The following is a 22,011-nucleotide window of genomic DNA, read 5'->3' as shown; positions in this document are numbered from 1 at the left end:
AGATTCCTTATTTTTGTCTTCTTATGATTTATAACTTATTAAAAAGTTAAAAAGGCGATTGGGTTTGCTTAATATGTGAGAGTAAAAGTTCATAAGTTACAAGGTTGTGACTTATGACTTTTCCATAAGTCATAAGGATGTAAAATAAGTGAGAGAGTACAGAGTCAATCTTTTACTGTTATTGGCCAATCGATTACTATCAATTGGTATCCTTTGTGACTGTCGTGGCAGAGGACGTTGAAAATGCCTTGGGCAGGGACCACTGCTTGAGTGCATCTTTTGTACGGATGGCGCAATGCAATTAGATATGCACGCTTGATATAGGTTGCTTAGCAGTTGTCATGGTTATCCCTTTGTATCTTTATGGGTATGTGGCTCCTTTAGGGTAGCCTATTGTGTACACAATTTAGTGGTGGCGCTGTTGGTTCTTCTTGCCAGATGACCGAATGCACCCGACTGGGTTTAGACTGGCATAGTCCATATCTCTTGGTATAGATAAATAAAACACATTTAAAATGATATCTTTTTTTCTTCCCCCCCACTACTGTTGCCTCGAACTCTTCGAAACGAGCAGATCTAATAGTATTTAATATAAATAAATCACAATTCCAGCCTAAAAATTTCATTTTACTTTCCTTTTCTTTTTAACAAAGAATTCATTAACATGTTACGTTCACTAAGACCTCATCCATGATAAACTATGGAATTAGATAAATCACAGCTTATGTTGCGTTGGTAACCTTTAGAATGCAACGGACTCATAATTTTTTCCCCCAGAAGTTACCAAGTTTAGGTGTTCAGATGTATATCAACTTGATTTAAAATGCAATGGGCACATTATCTTTCTTTCACTCTTTCGCATAACTTCTCTCTCTTCCCAAGAACGGTCCTTGACCAAAATATTTTGTTTTCGCAAACGAAGTTTGTTGGTCTATGTCATCAATATGCAAGGGTCTCATTATTCGAGTTGGACTTGAAAAACCAGAAATTTGATTTAAACCGAACTCAAGCAACAAAATCGAATTCAGGTTTTGAATGCCAGAATCGGGTCCTTATTGAAACCGAAACACATACCCGATAAACATCCCTTGGGTTTCAACCTTGTCCTCAGAATTGAAAAAAAAAGTTGATGGTATAAGTATAATACTAAGTTTCTAAAAGCAGTTGGCCTGTTGGCCTTCTGATTCAATGATATGAAGATAAATAGTTAAGACTTGTGATCATATGATCTCAAGTTCGAAACTTTGATCATTGGTGAAGCTTCTATAGGACCAGGACTTGCTGTGCAAATATACCCGTTTTCGTCCGTAAATTTTGATGTGTAATGTATATTTACCCGTTTTCGATTGAAAATTTGTGTCTAGCTTGCTCCGCTTATGAAACTTCTTATACATATTTTCATCCGGCTTCCTTGATGTTTTCGTCCAACGTTCACCACTGTCTTTGATAGTGTTCTTGGATGAGTGAAGTGATTAGCGTCAAAATTAGTATAATCTTTCAGGTAAAATGAAAAAAATAATAAAAAAAAGGTTTGTAACCGACTTGATATGATATGATATGATATGTATGTATCTGCCAGTGTTGGAAGACCAGATCCCCTGTCCTGTCATTTCCAGTATCTTTTAATTTAAACATACTCTCTGACAACGGTTACCATACACAATTGCGGTGGCTGACGGCGGCGATGGAGCCTTCACCGAACACCAAACTCAAAACACACACACAAACAACAAGTAACGATCGCATCAAGTACGAAAAACGAACTCGAAAGAAGAAAGGAGTGAGAGAGATGCTGCTAGGGTTAGGGTTTTGGATGCAAGGGTTCCGATGCTTCCCATGGATGGCGGTTATCTTCTTCCTCAAGGACGGACTCCGTGTGGACCCATCAACGCTCCAAATCCTCCTCAATTCTGCCAACATTCCCATGGTTGCCAAACCCTTTTACGGGCTTTTATCCGATTCCTTTTATCTGTTCGGCCAACACCGGATCCCCTACATCGCTGCTGGAGGTAACATTATTATTATTACTACTACTTGTTATGTTTTGCTACAGTGACTTGCTTGATTGATCCTCTAAAACATTCAGTATTATTATTCTTCTGGTTTTGTTCAATTTGCAAATATAATTAATGTTACTTTGTCGTTTTGAAATGAAATTCCGTCGGTTTTCGTTAAAATACTGATGAAATTACTCGGTTTTTTGTGTCTTCGTGATTGGTTATAAACCTAATTTTAATCCAGTTAGTCTATTTATAGTTTTGTTTAACGTTAAAAAACTGGAATTTAGTCACTGAATCGTGTTTCTGCATTCGTTTTGTAAAATTGAAAATTGGTTTAGTTTTCGTTGAAATTCGAAATGGTATTTGGTTTGGTTTACTGGTGAAATTAATCATCGTATGTTCGGTTTTTGCATCTTCGTGATTGGTTATAAACCTAATTTCGATGCTTTTAGTATATTTGAAATGAAAAGTAGTTTCGGTTAACGATAAAATACTGGAAATTAGTCACTGAATCGTGTTTCTGCGCTCGTTTTGTAAGCTTAATTTTAATCCAGTTTGTTGTTTAAATTTGAAAATGGTTCCGTTTTCGTTAAAAACTGTGGTTAATAATCACTGAATCTTCATATGTTCTGTTTCTGCACATTTATGATTGATTATAAACTTCACTTTTGGTTAATAATCACTGAATGAATCTTCATATGCTTTACAGACATTGATGAATGTTATTGTGTTTATGTTTTGCAGCTTTATTACAGGCTTTATCATGGTTTGCAATCGCATCTTCACCATCTTCAACCCTTTCGTTCTTCACCATCACTATTTATCTCCTTCTTGGAAACCTTGGTGCTGGCATTGTTGAGGTTGCAAATGATGCTGTAGTTGCAGAATGTGCAAAGCAACCTAATACCGGTTCTGATCTTCAATCGTTTGCGTGGGTCGCTGCTGCAATCGGTGGGATATCTGGAAACCTTGTTGGTGGTCTTTGTGTTGATCGGTTTTCGCCACAAGCAATGTTCTTCTTCTTTGGAATTCTATTAGTTATTCAACTCCTTGTTACTGTTTTCACAAGCGAGAAATCACTCGACTTACCAAAGAACCTATCTCAACATGGTATCAGAAGCCAGTTTTCAGAGCTCTTGCTGGTATTAAGAAAACCCAAGATCCATCAACCGATTATCTGGTTCGCAGCATCTTATGCTGTGATTCCCGCGCTAATGGGCTCCATGTTTTACTACCAAACAAAACATCTAAATATTGAATCCTCGGTTCTCGGTGTTTCAAAGGTGTTTGGTCAAATCACAGTGTTGTTATGGGGTGTTGTATACAACCGACACTTGAAAGCTCTCCCACCACGGACACTTATTTCATCGATTCAAGGAACAATGGCGGTTTTGATGGTATCCGATGCGTTATTTGTGAGCGGGTTTTACCGGGCCTTGGGTGTACCCGATTCGTTATACGTTGTGGTTGTTTCCGGGTTTCTTGAGGTTTTATATTTCTTCAAGATTTTACCTTTTAGTGTTTTGATGGCAAAATTGTGCCCGCGCGGTTGTGAAGGGTCTTTGATGGCGTTTGTGATGTCTACGATCGCGTTGGCGTTTATTGTAAGCGGGTATATTGGGGTTACACTCGCGTCCTGGGTTGAGATCACAGAAACCGACGTGTCGGGTTTAAGAAACGGGCTTGTAATACAGGCGCTGTGCACGGTTGTGCCTCTTTTATGGGCTTCTTATATACCCGAAGGCCCCAAACCCAAGGGCGAAGATGAAGCACAAAAGAAACAAGAGTGAAATGTTTTCATGTGTTTTTAGATAAATTTAGTTGTTATTTTTATAATTTAGTCACTTTTATAAATGTAATAGTATTATAAATTTAGTTGTATACTATTTTTACTTGTTAATGAATGTCTCTTGAAGATACTAAATGCATCAACTCTTTATGGCCTGGTGGATAAGTGTTCAACCATCATAAGCATTTGTAAAAGGATGTTGTCCATTATGCCAAAAATCCATGTATAAAAAGTCTGAAACACATGTAGAGAACAAAATTTGGAGTGTGTTTGATTTGAAGATTTTATTTCAGAATAAAGATAGATGAGAATGACAGTGTTGCATGTTTCTTTTGTTTGATTCAAACATGGATATCATATTCATATACCATGTCTTTGTCAGGTTGGTATTAAATATTATGAAGACAAAAAACAATGCATTTATCCGTACAATTAACTGAAGGATTATGAATATCCCTACTTTTGTCCTTAATTATCCCACCTAATCACCTCTCTCATCCTCAAGTCTTAGTTTAATCTTAAACAATCAATAACTTATCAATAAACTTCTATTTAAAAAGATCATTGTTATTTTATGATTTATTTCCTTCTAAATAATCAAATCGCCTCAACACCTCTTCAGTTGTTTCATGATTCTATGTCCATACTGTAGGGGTATGATACTAAACCCGGTTTTACGACCCTAAATTTATTATGTTTGGCTTATTTTATTATATGGACTAATACAATGTTATTGGGCTGAGGGGGTTTTGTGGAGGTAACCCTAACTGGGCTAGGCCCATTAGGGTACCATGATGGTGGCCATGAGACTCTCTATATAAGGAGGTCTCCACCTCCTTATCAAGGGGTCATGCTCAATAAAAGCCACCACCACTTTTTTGTGTCTGTAAACAAGAGATCTTTGAGATTTCTTAGCAGTCATCTCCACACCCCCGAAAAACCATTGCAGGTCTCAAGCAACCGGAGAAGAAGATCAAGACGTGGTTCGTTCATCTCGAAAATCCGTGGAAACATCGTCATGGATCAGGTCAGATTCATTTCGTGCTTCGACATTGGCGCCATCCGTGGGACGGCAACGAACTACCCTTCGATCTTCATCTCGGCTGTCAGATCTCTCCCAGGAAAAACCCGGATTCGGAAGTTTACAGAAAAAGGCTTCAAGGCTTGTTCTATTAAAGCTCAAAAAGATCCATAGATCTAAAAGAGGCTTCCAGATCTGTGCAAAAAGAAACTGCCTGATTCGAATGATCAGGTCTCCGGATCTGTGATGGTTTTAAATCCGCTCCGAGCTTCAGATCTATCTGGATCTAATTTTACAGATCTAGATCTAGATTACAGACCTGGATTTTAGGTTTAAAATTGCAGATCTGACTCTAAAAGTGCAGATCCAGAAATTACCAGACTTCCGCCGCCATGTACGCGCGCCCGCGGATTCTCACTCCGCAGCCATGCATGTGCCGCCGCGGGAACCACCACGTGGTTTTCGCGCAAAAGACCTCCACCATGTGGGTTTTGCGCAGAAGACTGCCACCACGCATGCTCGCCAGCGGGTCACCATTCCGCCGACATGCGTGAGCCACCGCGGAAACCACCATGTGGGTTTTTTTGCGCAAGACCTCCGCCATGCACGCGCACTCGCGAGTCACCACTCCATCGCCGTGCATGCGTGCATCAGGCCTCGCGCCAAACTTAAAGGTTGGGAATCCTCATAATATCCCATATGGCTACGCGCCAAACTTAAAGGTTGGGAATCCTCATAATATCCCATATGGCTACGCGCAACATGCACACCACCATGATGCTTGAGCGCAGTCGCATATCATACGCTCACGCATCACATATGCTCACGCATATTACATATGCTTACGCACCACATTCGTTCATCACAGTTCACGCGCACGCAACACCTGCGCATGGCGTATGACACAAAGTCTACGCGCACGCGCATGCAACATCGCGTGCGACTCTCTATATACATTGGACTAATACAATGTTATTGGGCTGAGGGGGTTTTGTGGAGGTAACCCTAACTGGGCTAGGCCCATTAGGGTACCATGATGGTGGCCATGAGACTCTCTATATAAGGAGGTCTCCACCTCCTTATCAAGGGGTCATGCTCAATAAGAGCCACCACCACTTTTTTGTGTCTGTAAACAAGAGATCTTTGAGATTTCTTAGCAGTCACCTCCACACCCCCGAAAAACCATTGCAGGTCTCAAGCAACCGGAGAAGAAGATCAAGACGTGGTTCGTTCATCTCGAAAATCTATGGAAACATCGTTATGGATCAGGTCAGATTCATTTCGTGCTTCGACACATACAAGTTATTTTCAAAGTTGCATTTGAAAATAATGCATCTAAATGAACTAAACGAACATAAACGTGGTTTGTTTATATAACTTTAACCGAACAAATGAACGGACATATTTTTTTATTTGTGTTTGTTTGATAAGAAAATGAACATATATGCAAGAGCATAAGCAAACATAAATGAAGAAAATGAACAAGTTCGTTTTCCTTCATTCATTCGTTAGATCACCCAAATGGTTGGTTCTAAAATTTGGTTGGGTTAATGGGTTGATGACTTGATGTATGATGGGATGGTTAGTATCATTGTTTAATATTTACTAATAAGTACTAAATAATTTCAAAGGAATTTATGTTGTATAATTGCGTACCTGGATGATGAATTCAATCAATGATGCAAACCTGTAATCTTGATTTCATCTTGGTTTTTTGAACAATTTCCTGGATTAATCTCTGAAGTCTGAATCGTGAATCACTTTCAAATAAACCTATTTGCGGGTTACACGCAATGATTTATCGAATAAGACAGAGAGATTTTCTGTAGATGGAATTGGATTTTGATGATTCTATGTGAAGATGAAGAACCAGAGAGAAGTAACCGTCTTCTCTGTTCTATTCCCATGTGATCGAGATTATTCATTTTTATGCCAGGGAAAACATCTATCAACATATATGGTCAATTCCCTCATGAGCCCAAATATTAATTAAGCCCATTTCATATATCACTTAAGCCCAAGTAAATAAATAACAAACCAATGTTATTATAAAGCCCAAATAACCTTTAAGATTAAATCGAGTCCGCACTCCCGCGTCACCTAACTCGTTTAATCTCTAACGTTATTTTCTCGATCGACAAGTTAATCCAATAACACTAAAATAACCAACAATGTATAGACGGATATAAATGATTGAATGTAATGAACTTTTTTAAGAACATAAATGAACAAACATAAATGGAGTATGAATGGACAATGCAAATGTTCATGTTCGTTCGCTTGCTTAGTAAATAAGCAATCATAAACAAACTTCTTGTCGAATAGTTCATGAACATTTCATTGGGCATTTGGTATGTTTACGGGCCTAAAAACAATATCCAAGCTGGTTAAAAGTAAGGTTTCATTTTAATATAAAGACTATTTTTGATAAACTTGAAAATCTGAGAAAAACTCACAAATCCCACCATGACCCACTAACCATTGGGGTTGTATTTTGCTCGGGGACAATAACAAGGTTAAGATAGTAAACCCATTAAATAAGGACTCAAGAATATTTATCAATGCACCACCGTTAAATAAATTTATCAACTAAATATGCATCACAGATAAACAAATATCCTTGATAAGCTAGTGAAAGCATTTTGATTTGGTTTTTGGGGAAATTCATAGATACATTAACCAAAAAGGGAGTGCTAGTTTATAAATATAACACGACTTTCAAAAACTAGTTACATTATTCTTGTATCTAGAAAAAAAAAACATATTTGGCCTAAGAGATTGGATTATTATATTAGATTTGAGCCCGATTTTCAAGATGAATGTACTTGTCTGTTCGATTGACTGATTAGGTATTAAATAGTAAAGGGACTAAAGTGTACATGTCCAACAGTTTAGGGTTACAATTGTAATATGTTAATATACATAAACAAGGTCGGGAATAAGAATAGTATCGAGTAACCCCTTATGTGTTCTTCTCTTAATCGATCATACGCTTAATTGCCAATTTGATATGTAACATTTATTCCTTGATTTTCTAAATGCATTAGTATGTTTTCTAAAACCAGCATAATTTGAGTTTATTTACAAATTGTTATGTGAAATTTATATAAAAATATATGAAATCATCATACCAAAAAAAAAAAAGTCAATATATAAATGTAGTTTTATATATAATATATCATGTATCATTTAGTAGTTTTGATCATAATTATATATAATAAAATGCATTAAGATTAATAGGCTTATTTACACTTATAGATATACTCAAGTTAGCTTTTATTAAGCCAATTTTGAGTAGTTCATAAACTACTCAAATTATAGTCATTTACAAATTAGAAGTAGAACCAGGTTCAGATCATAAAATGCCCTACAACAGAAAATTGAACAATGAAATGATTTAAAAATCATTCTCAAACAAAATCTAAATTACAAAACAAGGAGTTCATAAACTATAGCTTTTAGCTATAACATATACATCCCATTAACATAACTATGGTTACAGTCCAAATGCCACCCTCTGCACATAATCTTGGCGTCTCTTGCTAGGCATCCGAAGCAGTCCTGTGATTTGGAGCTCGGTTATCGCCCTACAAAATCTCGCTCTGTACAACACGTGGTTAAAGATTTCACAAAAACCAAAACCAAACCAAACCAAACTGAACAAAAACCCATAAAAGTCGTTTTATGAAAATAAAATAACAAATGAAAGTACGTTGCTATTATTGGTAAAAATGCAAAATTAATCTTTTAATAAAATGCAAGCAGAAAATAAGAAATGGAGAAATTTACACCAATAGTCCTTGTGGTTTGATCATATTACAAGTTTGGTCCCCATATTTTAAAAACTGCAAACATATTGCACGTTAGGATTATGCACAATTTTTCAAACTCTATAAAACTCCTAACACTTAATCACCTTCTATCAGTGCAAAATCGAAGGTTCAATGCATAACCAAACTTGCAATATATTTCCAAAATTTTAAATCTAGGAAACAAACTTGCAATATGATCAAACCACAGGAACCATTTGTGCAATTTTCTCTAAGAAATGCATGTTAAAAGGATACTGAACAGATGCTTTTGTTAAATTTTGAGGCTCCGCGGTTATCTTTCTTTTCTTAGGAGATGGTGAAGCCTTTGACATGTGCTTGTCTTTGATGGTTTTTTGGAGAATGACTGCTTTAAAAGATTGGTACCAGTCATGGAGATTGATAAGATTACCATGCTCTTGAGATAGGGTATACCTGCAAATGCATAAAAGTTATTAAATATGTAAGCAAATTAATATAAGATAGTATTTACAGCTTACATTAATGATGTATCATGCATTGATGATATTGGAACATTGCTACTTTTGGTGCAGCAACTACACTTGAGGAATTTGTTGCACTCCAATAGATCAAGTTGGATCCTTTTTCTAGGATCTCCTACTAACGCCTACCAAACAAATAAATAAGAAAAAAAAAAGATGGTAAATTTAATGGTCAATTTGTAAAAAGCCTTTGAAACAACTGTATTAGATCAAAGTAATTCAGCACAAATTTATTTTGTACCATTATAAAAAATTAGAAATAAAAGGCACAACTCAATGAGCATATTATCATTCGTTAACAGTACTAAACCAATTTACTGTATTTTTTTTTCACTGAACACTATAATCATTAAGAATGCATGATATTACACTAGGGCTACTTAACGATAGACCCGAGCCGCCGAGCCGAGACGAGCCAGTTTCAGTATGGGCTCGAGCTCAAAGTTAAACGAGACAGCTCGGCTCGTTTATTCTTAACAAGCTGAAAAATGAGCTCGAGCTTGGCTCATTTATTCTTAACAAGCTAAAAAATGAGCTTGATCTAGGCCGTAAAAAGCTTGAGCCAGTTCGTGTAAATTTACATTAATATCTGATATCTAAGTTAAAAAATAGTATTAGTCTCTTGTGGGCTCGTGGACCACATTATATGGCTCAACTAAACAAGCAAGTGTACTTTGGCTCGAGCTCGCTTATAAATGCACCCATTTTGAGAAAGCTAACAACTTTTTGAACAGCCATATATTACAACACATGCACATACTAAATAGAAAGATTGTCTTCTGTGAGTGTTTTCATGACTTACAGCTTGCAGTTTGTCAACATTTTTAAAGCAGACAATTTCATGGAAAGGAATGCACTCAATGGGCTGCATATGGTCCCTGCTTCATAGACAAACAATCAAAATGAACAAATTACAATTACAACAAAAATAGTATTTCATCATCATCATCGTACTCAGTATATCCCACCAATAGCAAAGCTATGGTAGGGTCTGAGGAGGGTAAGATGTAGGCAGCCTTACCTCTACCCCATAGGGATAGAGAGGTTGCTTCCGGTGAGACCCCCGGCTCGATAGTAGTTTTGCATCAAGCCTTGGACATAAGGCACATAGCACTCAATCATCGGGACACCAGCTGATCGGTGCATGTACCCTTATCTTTCAGCTATCAACGCCACTACATGATGCCTGATCAACCGTCCGTCACTTTTAACGTTATTTTCACGAGATTAGTAAAATAACGTCAAAATTAGTGCAATTTCACTTTTGCCCACCCGAGGGTTCACACATATATACATCATATGTGCGCACCGCAAGCAGGGCTCAAAAATAGTATTTGATAACATTATTTTTACTAAAAAACAGTATAAATACCCAATTTCTAAATATGAACTTTGAAATAATATGTAGGGTGTGGTTACCTTGTCATGCAAGTTATCTGTGCAACAGCTTTCTCATTTACTGCTTTGGTACCTCTATCCAAATTTCCAATATTTCGGGTTGGTTGTTTCCTGTCATAAAAATAAAGATGATTTTAATATCATAAAGTAAATAATTACAGAGCTTTAACCATTACTACATGAAACTTTTAACTAGTCCTTTCAAATTGAACATGTGCAACTTTCAACCATTGATCTAACTTGTTTCCCTTTTAGCTAACTTTTTTCTATTTGACCCATTTGAGATAAAAGCACAATCGTGATCAACCCATTCACAAGTAAATGAGTTTAAATTACATTACCTAGATTTACTCGGTGAGTCTTTCAAATTATTATCCTTCAACTTTTCTTGCAACTGAAGCTCTTTTACTTTCTCATGAATCTAATCAATAAAAAAGTTAACAGGTCAACATGAGGGTACATTAACAAGGTCAAATACAAAACCGGCCGTACCTTATTGACACCCTTAGTTTGTTCATCCCATTTTTCAAGCAACTGACACAAACCAGCTGGCGGCATGTCCCTAACATGAGTGTATTACAATTTACAATCAATTCTAAATGCAACAAAACATAATATTTTAAAGATAATCACAAGTAAAAATGATAAGTTTTGGCCCATTTACACATTTACTTCATATTTTGAACATTGAAAAAGACACCTCGCATGGTAAAGCTTTTATACAACACAAATTACAAATATAAATAATTTGAAAAGACAGCCTGCTCGGTTCGGTTCGGCTCATGAACAACCCTATTACCATCAACTTCAAGTAATTGATATTATTAAACAAGGCTGTATGATTAAGAAGCATATAACAGACCACAGAATATATTTTTTACTTACTTTATCTGGCGAATCATGCGGCTTATTAACCCGCCCTTTTGATTTTCAGATGATGGCCCGTTAATATTATGGTTCCATGAAGGCCTTTGATGATCTGGTTTTAATTCCAAATAATCAGAATTCCTCAAGTTGTAAAGCTTTGGGTCTAACGCCTCATCATATAAATCTAAAAGGGTGGTTCTCTGATTCTTTCCCACTTCATGCAAACACTGCATCAAATTATATTTTCAAGATTCATGCAATATATAACCAAATCATCCAACTGGATGAAATGAAAAAGGCTAACTGAAGTTGACACCAGAAGTTAATACAAATTAACTTATCATGTGTACTTAATGTATTAATAATCACATGATAATAAACTTGGAGAATTAAAGATGAAGAAAAAAATTATGTCTCACCAAAACTACAGAGCTCCACATGTTTAGCATTTCCTTCATTTTTGATGCTCCACTTAACAAAGCTTCACCTTTTGGTTCAGAAAGTCTGCTTGCAAAAAGATTGAAAGCATAACTAAATAGAAAAAACATCCCATTTCATAAGTTGTGTTGGCCCGTAAAACTTTTTGTACAAAACAGTTTTTTTTTCCGAATACAATGAGTTTGTCAAAGATCACAAGTATTATATCAATCAAATAACTTAACTTTTGAATAGTATACATACAATTTAATGCATTAAAGGGCACAACGTGACCAGTTACAGATAAAACATAATCCATATTGACTAACTCATAAGTAAATGGGTTAAAACTGTAACATGAACAACTATCTTAACTCTTAAGTACCTCATACATGATGGAAGATCAAGAGCTTGTGTGGGCCAGGCATCTATCTCTGTAACCTGCAATTGTAGTAAACTATCAATGTTTTTTTATCTTTGAAATAAGTATAGCTTCATGAACAAATAACCAATAAATTGCAGGAATACATAAATTAAGGGCAAACTGCACAAGTAAATACCCTTTTTCTGACTTATGAAATTCAAAATATTCAATTAGTAATCTGAAGACTGAAATTTAATTTTTTTTTAAGTCAAATGAGATTGAAGACACATCAAAGAAGAAAAAGAGTCAGCGCGGTTAAAGTTACAGACACACGAGCTGCCATATCACCCTGTCAAATTACAGTAAATCCACTTTGAAAGTTTCAATTTAAACAACTTTCTAAAAGTTCTTTTATGGTGAAGATAAAGGGTGTTGCCCAAATAGAAATCAAACAAAAGTTGGTTAGCTTCTTTTGCAATTTTCTCATAAATTAATGATGCCTAAGACCAAGACACATAAAAACAGGAGAAGAAAACTGGTTTAAGAAGCTAAAAATGTATAATAAATGGAAAAACATATAAACTCAAAAGCGAGCATAATTAGACACAAAAGAGATTAAGACTAACCTCTTCATCAAGTAAGCCTTTTACTGTGAAGCTTAAAGGCTCCATAAGAAAATGCTGGACAATTGCCATCTGTAGAAAATATGTTACTTGTTAGCAATCAACTTCATTTAAGAAACAATGTAAAATACCTCCTCTATTAGTTAAAAGCTAGCAAACAGATATTTAATGATACAACAGTGCTTACTAAATATGGCAAAAATGAGTGAGGCGTGAGGGTATGGAATGGGTTGACCCGAAAAACTTTTAGTCTAAATATTTTTATCCTTTGAGAAAAATGTATCTTTGACTGATGCCTGAAATTTAAATGGTTTTCGATCAATTTTTGTTACATATGTTACGAACTTGAACTAAAAACATACCACTAATAAGGTACTGCAAAGTAACCCACTAGGATCTTTGTGAAACCAAAGTTCCAAATTATTATAGGCAAGCTCTCTTGTACATAATAATGGGTATCTTATTAAAATAAAAACGAGATCGTTTCTGGTCACAAAAATCAAATTAAGTATCTAATACAAAATAATCATAATCACTAAAAATCCATGTTCTGAGCAAACATAAACTTGGCCCGACTAAAAATTAACTTAAATAAAAAGCTCATATTTTGCAATATAATATACAAAAACATTAATAAAACACTTTGTGGTACCTAACTTCCCATTTATACTAATTAGATAATTGTTGATGACTAGTCAATTGCTAATCTTCGGTTGCGAATACAATACCGTCATTTAAAAAAAGGTTTTTATTTTTATCCTGAATTTCTAACGATTATATATAAATGTGGGGCCAATGAGCTCATGTTCGATCAGGGCCGGCCCGGGAGGGGGGGGGGGGCTGAGTGGTCGACGGCCACAGGCCCGACATCCCGCTAGGCCAAATTTAAAAAAAAATTATATGTATTTTTATTAAAGGAGTATGTTTATGTAGTGTTTAAACTCAATTACATAATCACAAGCTTGGTCTAGTGACAAAAAATGTATTACTCCAAACCAAAAGATTATGGGTTCTAATCTCATCTGAGACATGTTTAATCATATTTTTATACAAAATTTTTTTACACAATCTAAATTATAACCAAGTAAACCATATTAAATTAAATTATTTAAACCTAACAAAATACTCCTTTTACTTAAGGTCAGAAAAAAATTTCGCCTTTAGCCCAAAGTTTTTTTGTTTTATCGGAGCCGGCCCTGGGTTCGATTCTAGTTCCCGTTATTTAGTTTCACCGTATTGTTATGTCTTTGGATGAATGTTCACAAACATTGACCATAAGTAAGTATTTTTTCTCAGATTAAAAGATGAGTGTATTACAATGTGATAACTTTACTATATAGCTCACTTGAAGCATCCGTTTGATGCTAAAAAAAAGATATATAAATGTGGGTGGGGTCGATTAAGGTCATAAATAGTCTTATCACATATTTCTAGTAGTAGTCTTAGAAAAGTAAGGAATAGGATAGGTCTTGTCACATGACAACACATTCATACATTCACTACCATCAGAATATTATGTAAAAGTACACCGTACCCCACCACACCCACCCGGATATTTTATGTAAAAGACTATATCTTCGTTCCCTTTGTCCATGGCAGCCAGTCAAAATAGATCACACAAAAGCATAGAATCTTGAATCAATCTTAAAACACTCTGCTATTGTTTATATAACATCGGTGTTTTATGTTATATTACTTAATAAATACGAATGAAAAACAAATAAATTGATTAACTCAATAGCGAGGAGTATAATTTAATTAATTTAAATATATACATTTACATTTGTATAGGTTAAATAAATTCTTTATAACATGCTACATTCAATAAACCACAAACTATCTAACAAATTGAAAATTATGTAGTATTTATAGTGTTTGTTTGTTTTTATTAACAGCAAAATTGCAAACTTACCTCGCATTTGTTAAGATTTGAACTCATAGCCTCACATTTGTAAAGAGGATACCATACTTCTAAACTAATAGGTCATGGATATGTATTAGCGTCTAGTTATTCTAAAACAAAAGGATTAGGATAAGCGTATATTTAACAAAAACGAATTTTATGAGAGTAGAATATAAAATACCCCTTCAACTTGTGTGTGTGTACACACATGGGTTTTACCATATAAAGAGCATGTGCCTTTTGTCGAGAAGTAAATTTGTATTTGTTATTTCACGCACAAATATTATATAATTACACGTAAGTTACGCAGACTATAAAAATCCACAACCACATATAACTAAATACACATAAATATATATACATATAAAATATGTAGAATTTAGGTTAAGGACTTCGTGAAAACGTATGATTAAGGTTAATGACTTTTAGGGGACGATGCAATTTTAACTTAGTTTTATATTAAGAGCTTAACGTTACCTTTACTTTTAATGGCCGACTTTTTTCATGTTTCCGCTTACATGCCTTTTTTTTTTAATGATATTGTATCGGTCCCTAATATGTTTTTGTCACTTGGTTTATGCTATTGGAAGTATTTCTAATATAACTTTTTCAGGTCAAAATATCTCCATTTGGAGTCGGGGTCTTCCCATAAACAACATTAATATTTTTTAGAATAGAATTATGATGTGTATGTATTCCACCCTTCCCATACCTTACATAAAGCTCAGATACGTGTAAGATTTTAATGTGTATGGTTGAAGCTGAAAAAACATATCACGTAGCACATATAAATAATAATGCAACATCAATAATAATTCTGAAGCCTCTGTTGATAATTACACAACTTATGTTTATAATTACACAATCTATGCATATGATAGACATAATTAATCACATATACATATGGTATATGGACTTTTTTTTTTTTTTAAGAAAAGTGATTTTTTTAAAGTATAGCAATATATATTGTACACAAACAATAATAGATATGATTGTTATATTTTTTTTTCTTAAAACAAATAACATTTATTTTCTTTTTCTAATATGTATTTGATTTGCTTAAACGCAAGCTTGAGGAAAAGAACACCATGTGGACTTACTAGGAAAAAAAATACAACTTTTCGAGTAATATTGTCGGCGTCAATTGAAAAAAACCAACCTATGTGGGTTTCACGTACTGCCACAAAAGATGATACAGTTATGATCAAACACAAATTCATGTAAGAAACACACAAATAACCAGAGTAATTATTACAACTACACAATTTTTGAACCAGGTTAATTATTATTCAACTTCATTTGTTTGTAGTGTAAGTGTGTAACTAATGTAGTTTAAAATTGTAGAGTAATACTATTATCATAGTTATTTGTATGTTTAGTAGTTTAGTTTTATAACGGATCTTATCCTATGTATGTATTTTACCATACTATTAAAGCAATACAATGTTTTCATATGTCATTCAACTTACATGTCCACATAGGCTTTCAACTCATTAATTTTTCATTTATATAATTTTCACATGTTAATTTGAACATTAATTTTAAATATTAACTCCTATGTTGAAGAAAGTTTCAATATAAATTGTTATAATCCATCATTTATTGAGTAATAAAGACAGTTAGTTGTTTTCATTGTTATTCTTTTAATTTCGAGAATTTGTTATTTTATTTTATTTTTTTTGGATTTTGAGAAATTATTTATGAACGTTTGGACGGGAAGTATGGATGTTTGGATTGAAATGGTGATTTAAGCCACGAGATTTGGATTATATTGTTGTTTTATTAAACGCATGGTTTAATAAAAATCATAATTATATCTCATTGGTATATTTATATTTTTCGTCCATATGTAATACAAGATCTAACCTAGTATTTATTTATTTTATCAAGAAACAAGTTAGCTACCATGAGGGAAATAGGGTAGGATCAAAGAGAAGTGATAGATTCACTTTCTCTGCGTTTGCTTAGGCTCGGCTCATGGGGGTCTCTCTCTTTCTTACAGTCTCCTCCTGTTGACACCATCTTTATATGCTTCTTCCACGCCTGTTTTTTACCCTAAAAAACTGGTCACATGAAAGCCTAAAGATTGCCTTTAACATTTTTCCAATTTCCTATATTTACATTATTATTTATTTCTATCTTATTTTCTTCCAACCGCCAATATTTTCAAGATTTCCTTAAATTCTCTAAACCAAATTATTTTCTTCCTCTATGCATTAATACAATTTCATCATTTTACCCCTAACCTTCTTTTTTTTTTCTTGCAACCCCTAAAAAACCCATAAATTTATAACTTTTCTTTTTCATTAAAGCCCTAAACCCATTAATTATCTTCATTTATTGACCAAGCTAGCAAGAAGAACCAATAAACACATACACACTTGAAAGAACACAGCAGTACTAGGCTGACAGTACAGTTTGAAAGATTAGTCTCATCTGTCTTTTGAATTTTAGGTTAAAAAAAGAAAAGAAAAGAAAAGCAGGATTCATGGTGAGCAAATTAAGAGCACTCATCAAGGCCCTTTTGTAACTTTCTGTTTTGTTTTTATGGTCAACCTAAAGGATTTGAGCCCCCCCCCCCCCCCCCCCCCCCTGTATTTTACAATTCAACTCTTCCTTCTCACTGTTTTACTTTAAAGGAAAAAGAACTATAGATAGAGAGAGAAAGAAAGAAAGAAGGGCTTGACTGAAGAGATCGAGGCCATCATCATCATATCTTTCTATTGCTCCTAACTCCCAAGAAGAGTATAGAATTCAGGTTGAAATTTACCCTCACTTTGTAGAATGAGTTTTTACTTAAATAATTTGTAAAACGGAAATTTTATAGACACTATGGGAGTTTTCTAAAAAACCTCTCAATACGTCACGTATACATACGCGGTATATTGAGGGGTTTTTTTAGAAAACTGCGGCGTATTGGTGAGTTTATAGAAAAAAACCCACCAAAATTTTGTTTTATTATGTTTTTTTTCTTTGTTTTCTTTTCTTTTCTTTTTATTGTTTTTTATAATAAATTTATAAAATATATTAATAAATAATTGCTACTAACAGTCAGCTCGTTTTGTAAGAGTTCGATCAAAACAAATAACACATATATACACCAAAACAAGTATTATATACAAAACATGTACAAATAAAACTAAATATAACAAATAAAAACAAAAGTATAAAAATCTACAACCCTCCCCTAAGTCCATGTCGCCAGGGGCCCTAAACGCCACGTCAACGACGTCGACGTCATCCTCTGCCTTGCGCTTGGCCCCAAATCCCTTACCGGTGGCGTCCACGTAAAACGATAATATAAGGCGTCCGGATCCGGAGGCGCATCCCCGCCGGCCCCGCCCCCTCGTCGACAGGCTGATCGACAATATGCACTTGCACTGTCGCGAGTGGGGAGGCTGGTCTAAAGGCACTCCGTAAGGGGCACGTGCCCCAACACCGGTCACCAGTTGGTTGTACGGGCTGTTGGGCCCGTCAAACGAATGCACAATGTGCATGCTGGTGCAATGGCTGCAGTCCAGTGGGAGCGGAGGGGTCGATGCGATAGGCAAGCCATCCACCAGGTCTCCATGGCCTAATGAGATCGCAAGCTGGGTGATGTACTGACGTACGTGTCACCCATCAAGCACCCTTGCTCCTGCCTGTGGTAATACCCGGAAAAATAGTCTGCGAACCCTCTAGCAAGGTTGCAGGCCGTACCGGTCAGCAAACACCTCCAAAAAAAAAAAGATCGCGGAGGCTGTAGTGCTCCGCGCCCTGACTACGACCTGAAACAGACGTCGTAATTAGTCTATGTACGTAGATACCTGTATAATATGGATATAACTTAACTTAATATAATACAATATAACATAACATAACATAATATAACTGTAAATGTGTGTCTATATAATAATAAAGAGAAGGGAGGGATAGGGAAGGAGGCCGAGCCTCAATAATTCAAATGGGACTTATATGCCCCGTATAGAACTATACGGGGCGTATATAGTACGATTAGATAACCTATGACTGTTTTTTGCAGTCCTAAGTTGTACTAACCATAATATGTCACGTATAGCCCTATACACGACGTTTAAGGGGGTGTTTGGGGTGTACCTAGCACAACCCTTGTAAAAACCATTTTTGTAATACCTATAATTAATAACGAATTCATATTTCATCTAGTAGATGTAATGGACTAATGGTCATACAACAATTTGAATATCTACTAGTTATATATATCTTAAATGCATCTAAATCTTAGTTCTTCCAAGCATTTTTAATATATTTACACACACATATATAACATTAAGATCAAATACAAATAGCTTTTAAAGTAAGAAAACATACAGATAACCTGAGTAATTATGTTAACGTTAGATTAATTGGTAATATATTATTATTATATTATTACTCTTTTGTAGTCTAATTCATGTAGGTCAAAAATAACATGGATTAATTTCATAAATACCGAATACTACCGTTATATGTATGATATATAAATATTATTTAAATGCAAAAAAGTCATCAATTATTGTTATCCCGAGAATGCAGTCCCTCAAAACCCTCGTCTTGAAAGAACAACTCTCTTTACTTTCACGAGATCCAATCTTCTTTGGCTAGCTTCTCTTCAATTCTGCTTCCAAATCATCCTCTTCACATTTTCAAAAAATACACTCTTTTCTCACCATTTCAGTTCTAATAAAAAAGAAGAGATCTACATACTGTTTTCAGTGGAGAGCAAAAAGAGTTAGGTGGATATATAATTCAAGAAACCCTTGGTATATATATTTCAAATATATCAGATCTGGTTTTTATCTGCAACAATTTTCATAATTACAAGTACTTGAATCAAGAATTCATGGGTTCTCTCATTTTCAAATACTTCATTCACTAGTATATTTATTCATCAACCATTTTTATAGAATTTTATTATCTTGTTCTGAGTAATATTTTTAGTTTCAAAATTGCATTTTTGTCAACCTTTTATAGCTTAATTTGAGTTACTGATTAATGTTTCTTTGCAGAAAAATATAACTAAGAGTTACTCTGGTGCAAGAATATATAATTGAGCTAGAAACCAATGGCATCATCTTCAAGCTCACCATGTGCAGCCTGCAAGTTTCTAAGGCGAAAATGCCAACCAGAATGTGTTTTTGCACCTTATTTCCCACCAGACCAACCTCAAAAATTCGCAAATGTTCACAAAGTGTTCGGAGCCAGCAATGTCACAAAACTCTTAAACGAACTCCACCCTCACCAACGCGAAGACGCCGTAAACTCCCTCGCTTACGAGGCCGAAATGCGCCTCCGCGATCCGGTTTACGGCTGCGTTGGTGTCATCTCTCTCCTCCAACACCAACTCAGACAACTCCAGATGGATCTTACCTATGCAAAATCCGAGCTTTCTAAATACCAAAACCATAACACTCAAGGAGTTATTGCAGCCCACGAGCAAACCCTAGGAAACCATCTATACCATCACCATTCACAGTCTATCATCAGAGCTTTTGATATCAGCAATATTAATTACGACAACACCGCGGGTCATGCTCTTGCTCAACAAACACAATTCCAGCAGGCTCGACCTGCCGGGACCGATGAACGGGCGACAACAATCGATCATCCTTAGAGTACTGTTACAGGTAATTAATAATCCATAATTATCTGAAATATATGGAAGTGTTTCTACTAAGATTAATATTGTTTCTTTGTAATGATAGTATTACATACGTACTACTGGATGCTATGATCATAATATATACTTTACACTGGAAACTTATAAATAATTATACCATCGATCAGTTTTGCTTTGCTTCATTGATGTTATTGTTTCAAAATTATTTGCTGCAAAATGTATGGAGATCAGTAGTTTGTTCATTGTGTGATGAAAACTAGGTGTAATGATTACACCTGTGGTCTATTTGTTGTATTACAGATTTACAGGAATAGGATGGTCAAATTTATTGTTACTTTTAATATCCTACCATCATATATTTATGATAAATATTAATAACCTAGCTTTTTTATTTTTTTTCTTTTTATGTTTTACAATATGGTAACGTGACTAATTAATGTCATGATGAAATGTATCATGTATATTTTAACTAGCTAACATTCTTTTTTTAACTACACTAATAATATTCTTTGTTTTGATTAAATAACATAACTAACATAAAATATCAATTTCGTTTTGAGACTATTGCATTTTCTTTTCTTGTTTAATGTTCATATGTCTTTATTAATTATATTATTTAATTTCCTTTCAAGATTTATTTAATTATAAAACATAAGATATCAATAAGATTGATAAAACTTATCATATGATAGGACCGATTGTTTAATCAATCCGTATGCTCAACATATAATCATGAGGTTATACTAAAACAATTGATAGCACGGATGGTATATTTTTTTCCTGAATACCCGTACTCGTAGTGTACCTCTACCGATTTATCCTATTCGATACCAGCACTGGTACCATTGTACCAAGATATTAGCACCTTAGAATTCGGCACTTGTGGGCACATACACTTTTTTGGCATTTCAATATTTGGTACACATTTTAAATATGTGGATTTTTATTGGGAAATCTCCATATATATAATGGCAAGAAAATAGGTCAAACCAGTGCGTATCTTCATACTATTTAGATCAAGTCGGCTTTTCAAATCATGAAACACGGAGCCACACATTCCAATCGATAATCATATAGTCTGGGATATTCCAATCGACAACCCTAGTTTTTCTTGCGTATTTTGATCGACTTCCGATCAATACCATAATTCATTGAAAGATTTGCACATTCTGATTCGTAACTTACTTCACTGATCGTACTTTGCAAGTTTCCTTATTACAATCGTAACCAGACTTCATGCTTTCTAATTAGGGTTAAGGACTTAAGGTACATGTAACCATATTCCAACAGTACCCATACCAATTTAGCCAATTAAGTACCCGTACCAATTTAGCTTACTTGTTATTCGTATCGATACCAATACCAAGCTCATTGGAGAATTGAAAGAAAACAAAAAGGAAAAGCCAAAGCGGGTATAGACCAAAATATCGCCCGTACTGTACCAAATTTGGTACGGTATTAGTTTGGTATTCAGATTTGTTGATATTCGGTACCGGTACTGATAAAGTAACTCATATGCATATTTTCATTTGAAACTTTGTTTCGTATGCAAGTTTGTTAATTAACTTTCGTATGGAAGTTTTGTTCCTAGTTTCGTCGTTTAGCTACTTTCATTTGTCTGTTTTTTTGCCATATAAAGCATTAGACATTGCTAGTTTCCATATATTGATTGGAAGAACTTATTTGCAAATAATAATTGG

General features: G+C 34.7%; 3 protein-coding genes across 3 annotated transcripts; 2 read left to right on the top strand and 1 right to left on the bottom strand.

The window, feature by feature from the left end:
• Nucleotides 1-1,664: 1,664 nt before the first annotated feature.
• Nucleotides 1,665-3,790, top strand: LOC143619862 (putative folate-biopterin transporter 7). The gene is made up of 2 exons (XM_077091690.1): nucleotides 1,665-2,009; nucleotides 2,745-3,790. The coding sequence occupies exons 1-2, from the start codon at nucleotides 1,685-1,687 to the stop codon at nucleotides 3,788-3,790; spliced, it is 1,371 nt and encodes a 456-aa protein (XP_076947805.1). The 5' UTR covers nucleotides 1,665-1,684.
• Nucleotides 3,791-8,233: 4,443 nt separating this feature from the next.
• Nucleotides 8,234-12,862, bottom strand: LOC143619861 (origin of replication complex subunit 3-like). The gene is made up of 11 exons (XM_077091689.1): nucleotides 12,795-12,862; nucleotides 12,190-12,245; nucleotides 11,807-11,891; nucleotides 11,406-11,614; nucleotides 11,013-11,082; nucleotides 10,862-10,941; nucleotides 10,542-10,631; nucleotides 9,925-10,000; nucleotides 9,120-9,247; nucleotides 8,878-9,054; nucleotides 8,234-8,412 (listed from the first exon to the last, which is right to left on the bottom strand). Exons 1-11 carry the CDS (start codon nucleotides 12,837-12,839, stop codon nucleotides 8,307-8,309), a joined length of 1,122 nt encoding a protein of 373 aa, XP_076947804.1. The 5' UTR covers nucleotides 12,840-12,862; the 3' UTR covers nucleotides 8,234-8,306.
• Nucleotides 12,863-19,756: 6,894 nt separating this feature from the next.
• LOC143620044 (protein ASYMMETRIC LEAVES 2-like) lies at nucleotides 19,757-20,305 on the top strand. Its single transcript, XM_077091841.1, has one exon. It carries the CDS (start codon nucleotides 19,757-19,759, stop codon nucleotides 20,303-20,305), a length of 549 nt encoding a protein of 182 aa, XP_076947956.1.
• Nucleotides 20,306-22,011: the final 1,706 nt, after the last annotated feature.

The sequence above is a fragment of the Bidens hawaiensis genome, unplaced genomic scaffold (assembly GCF_021521415.1).
Source record: "Bidens hawaiensis isolate Kalapana, Puna unplaced genomic scaffold, B.hawaiensis_p1.1 tig00002525_1, whole genome shotgun sequence".
NCBI lineage: Eukaryota > Viridiplantae > Streptophyta > Magnoliopsida > Asterales > Asteraceae > Bidens > Bidens hawaiensis.
The sequence above is the reverse complement of the archived record's forward strand: the minus strand, read 5'-3'. Positions and strand labels throughout refer to the sequence as shown.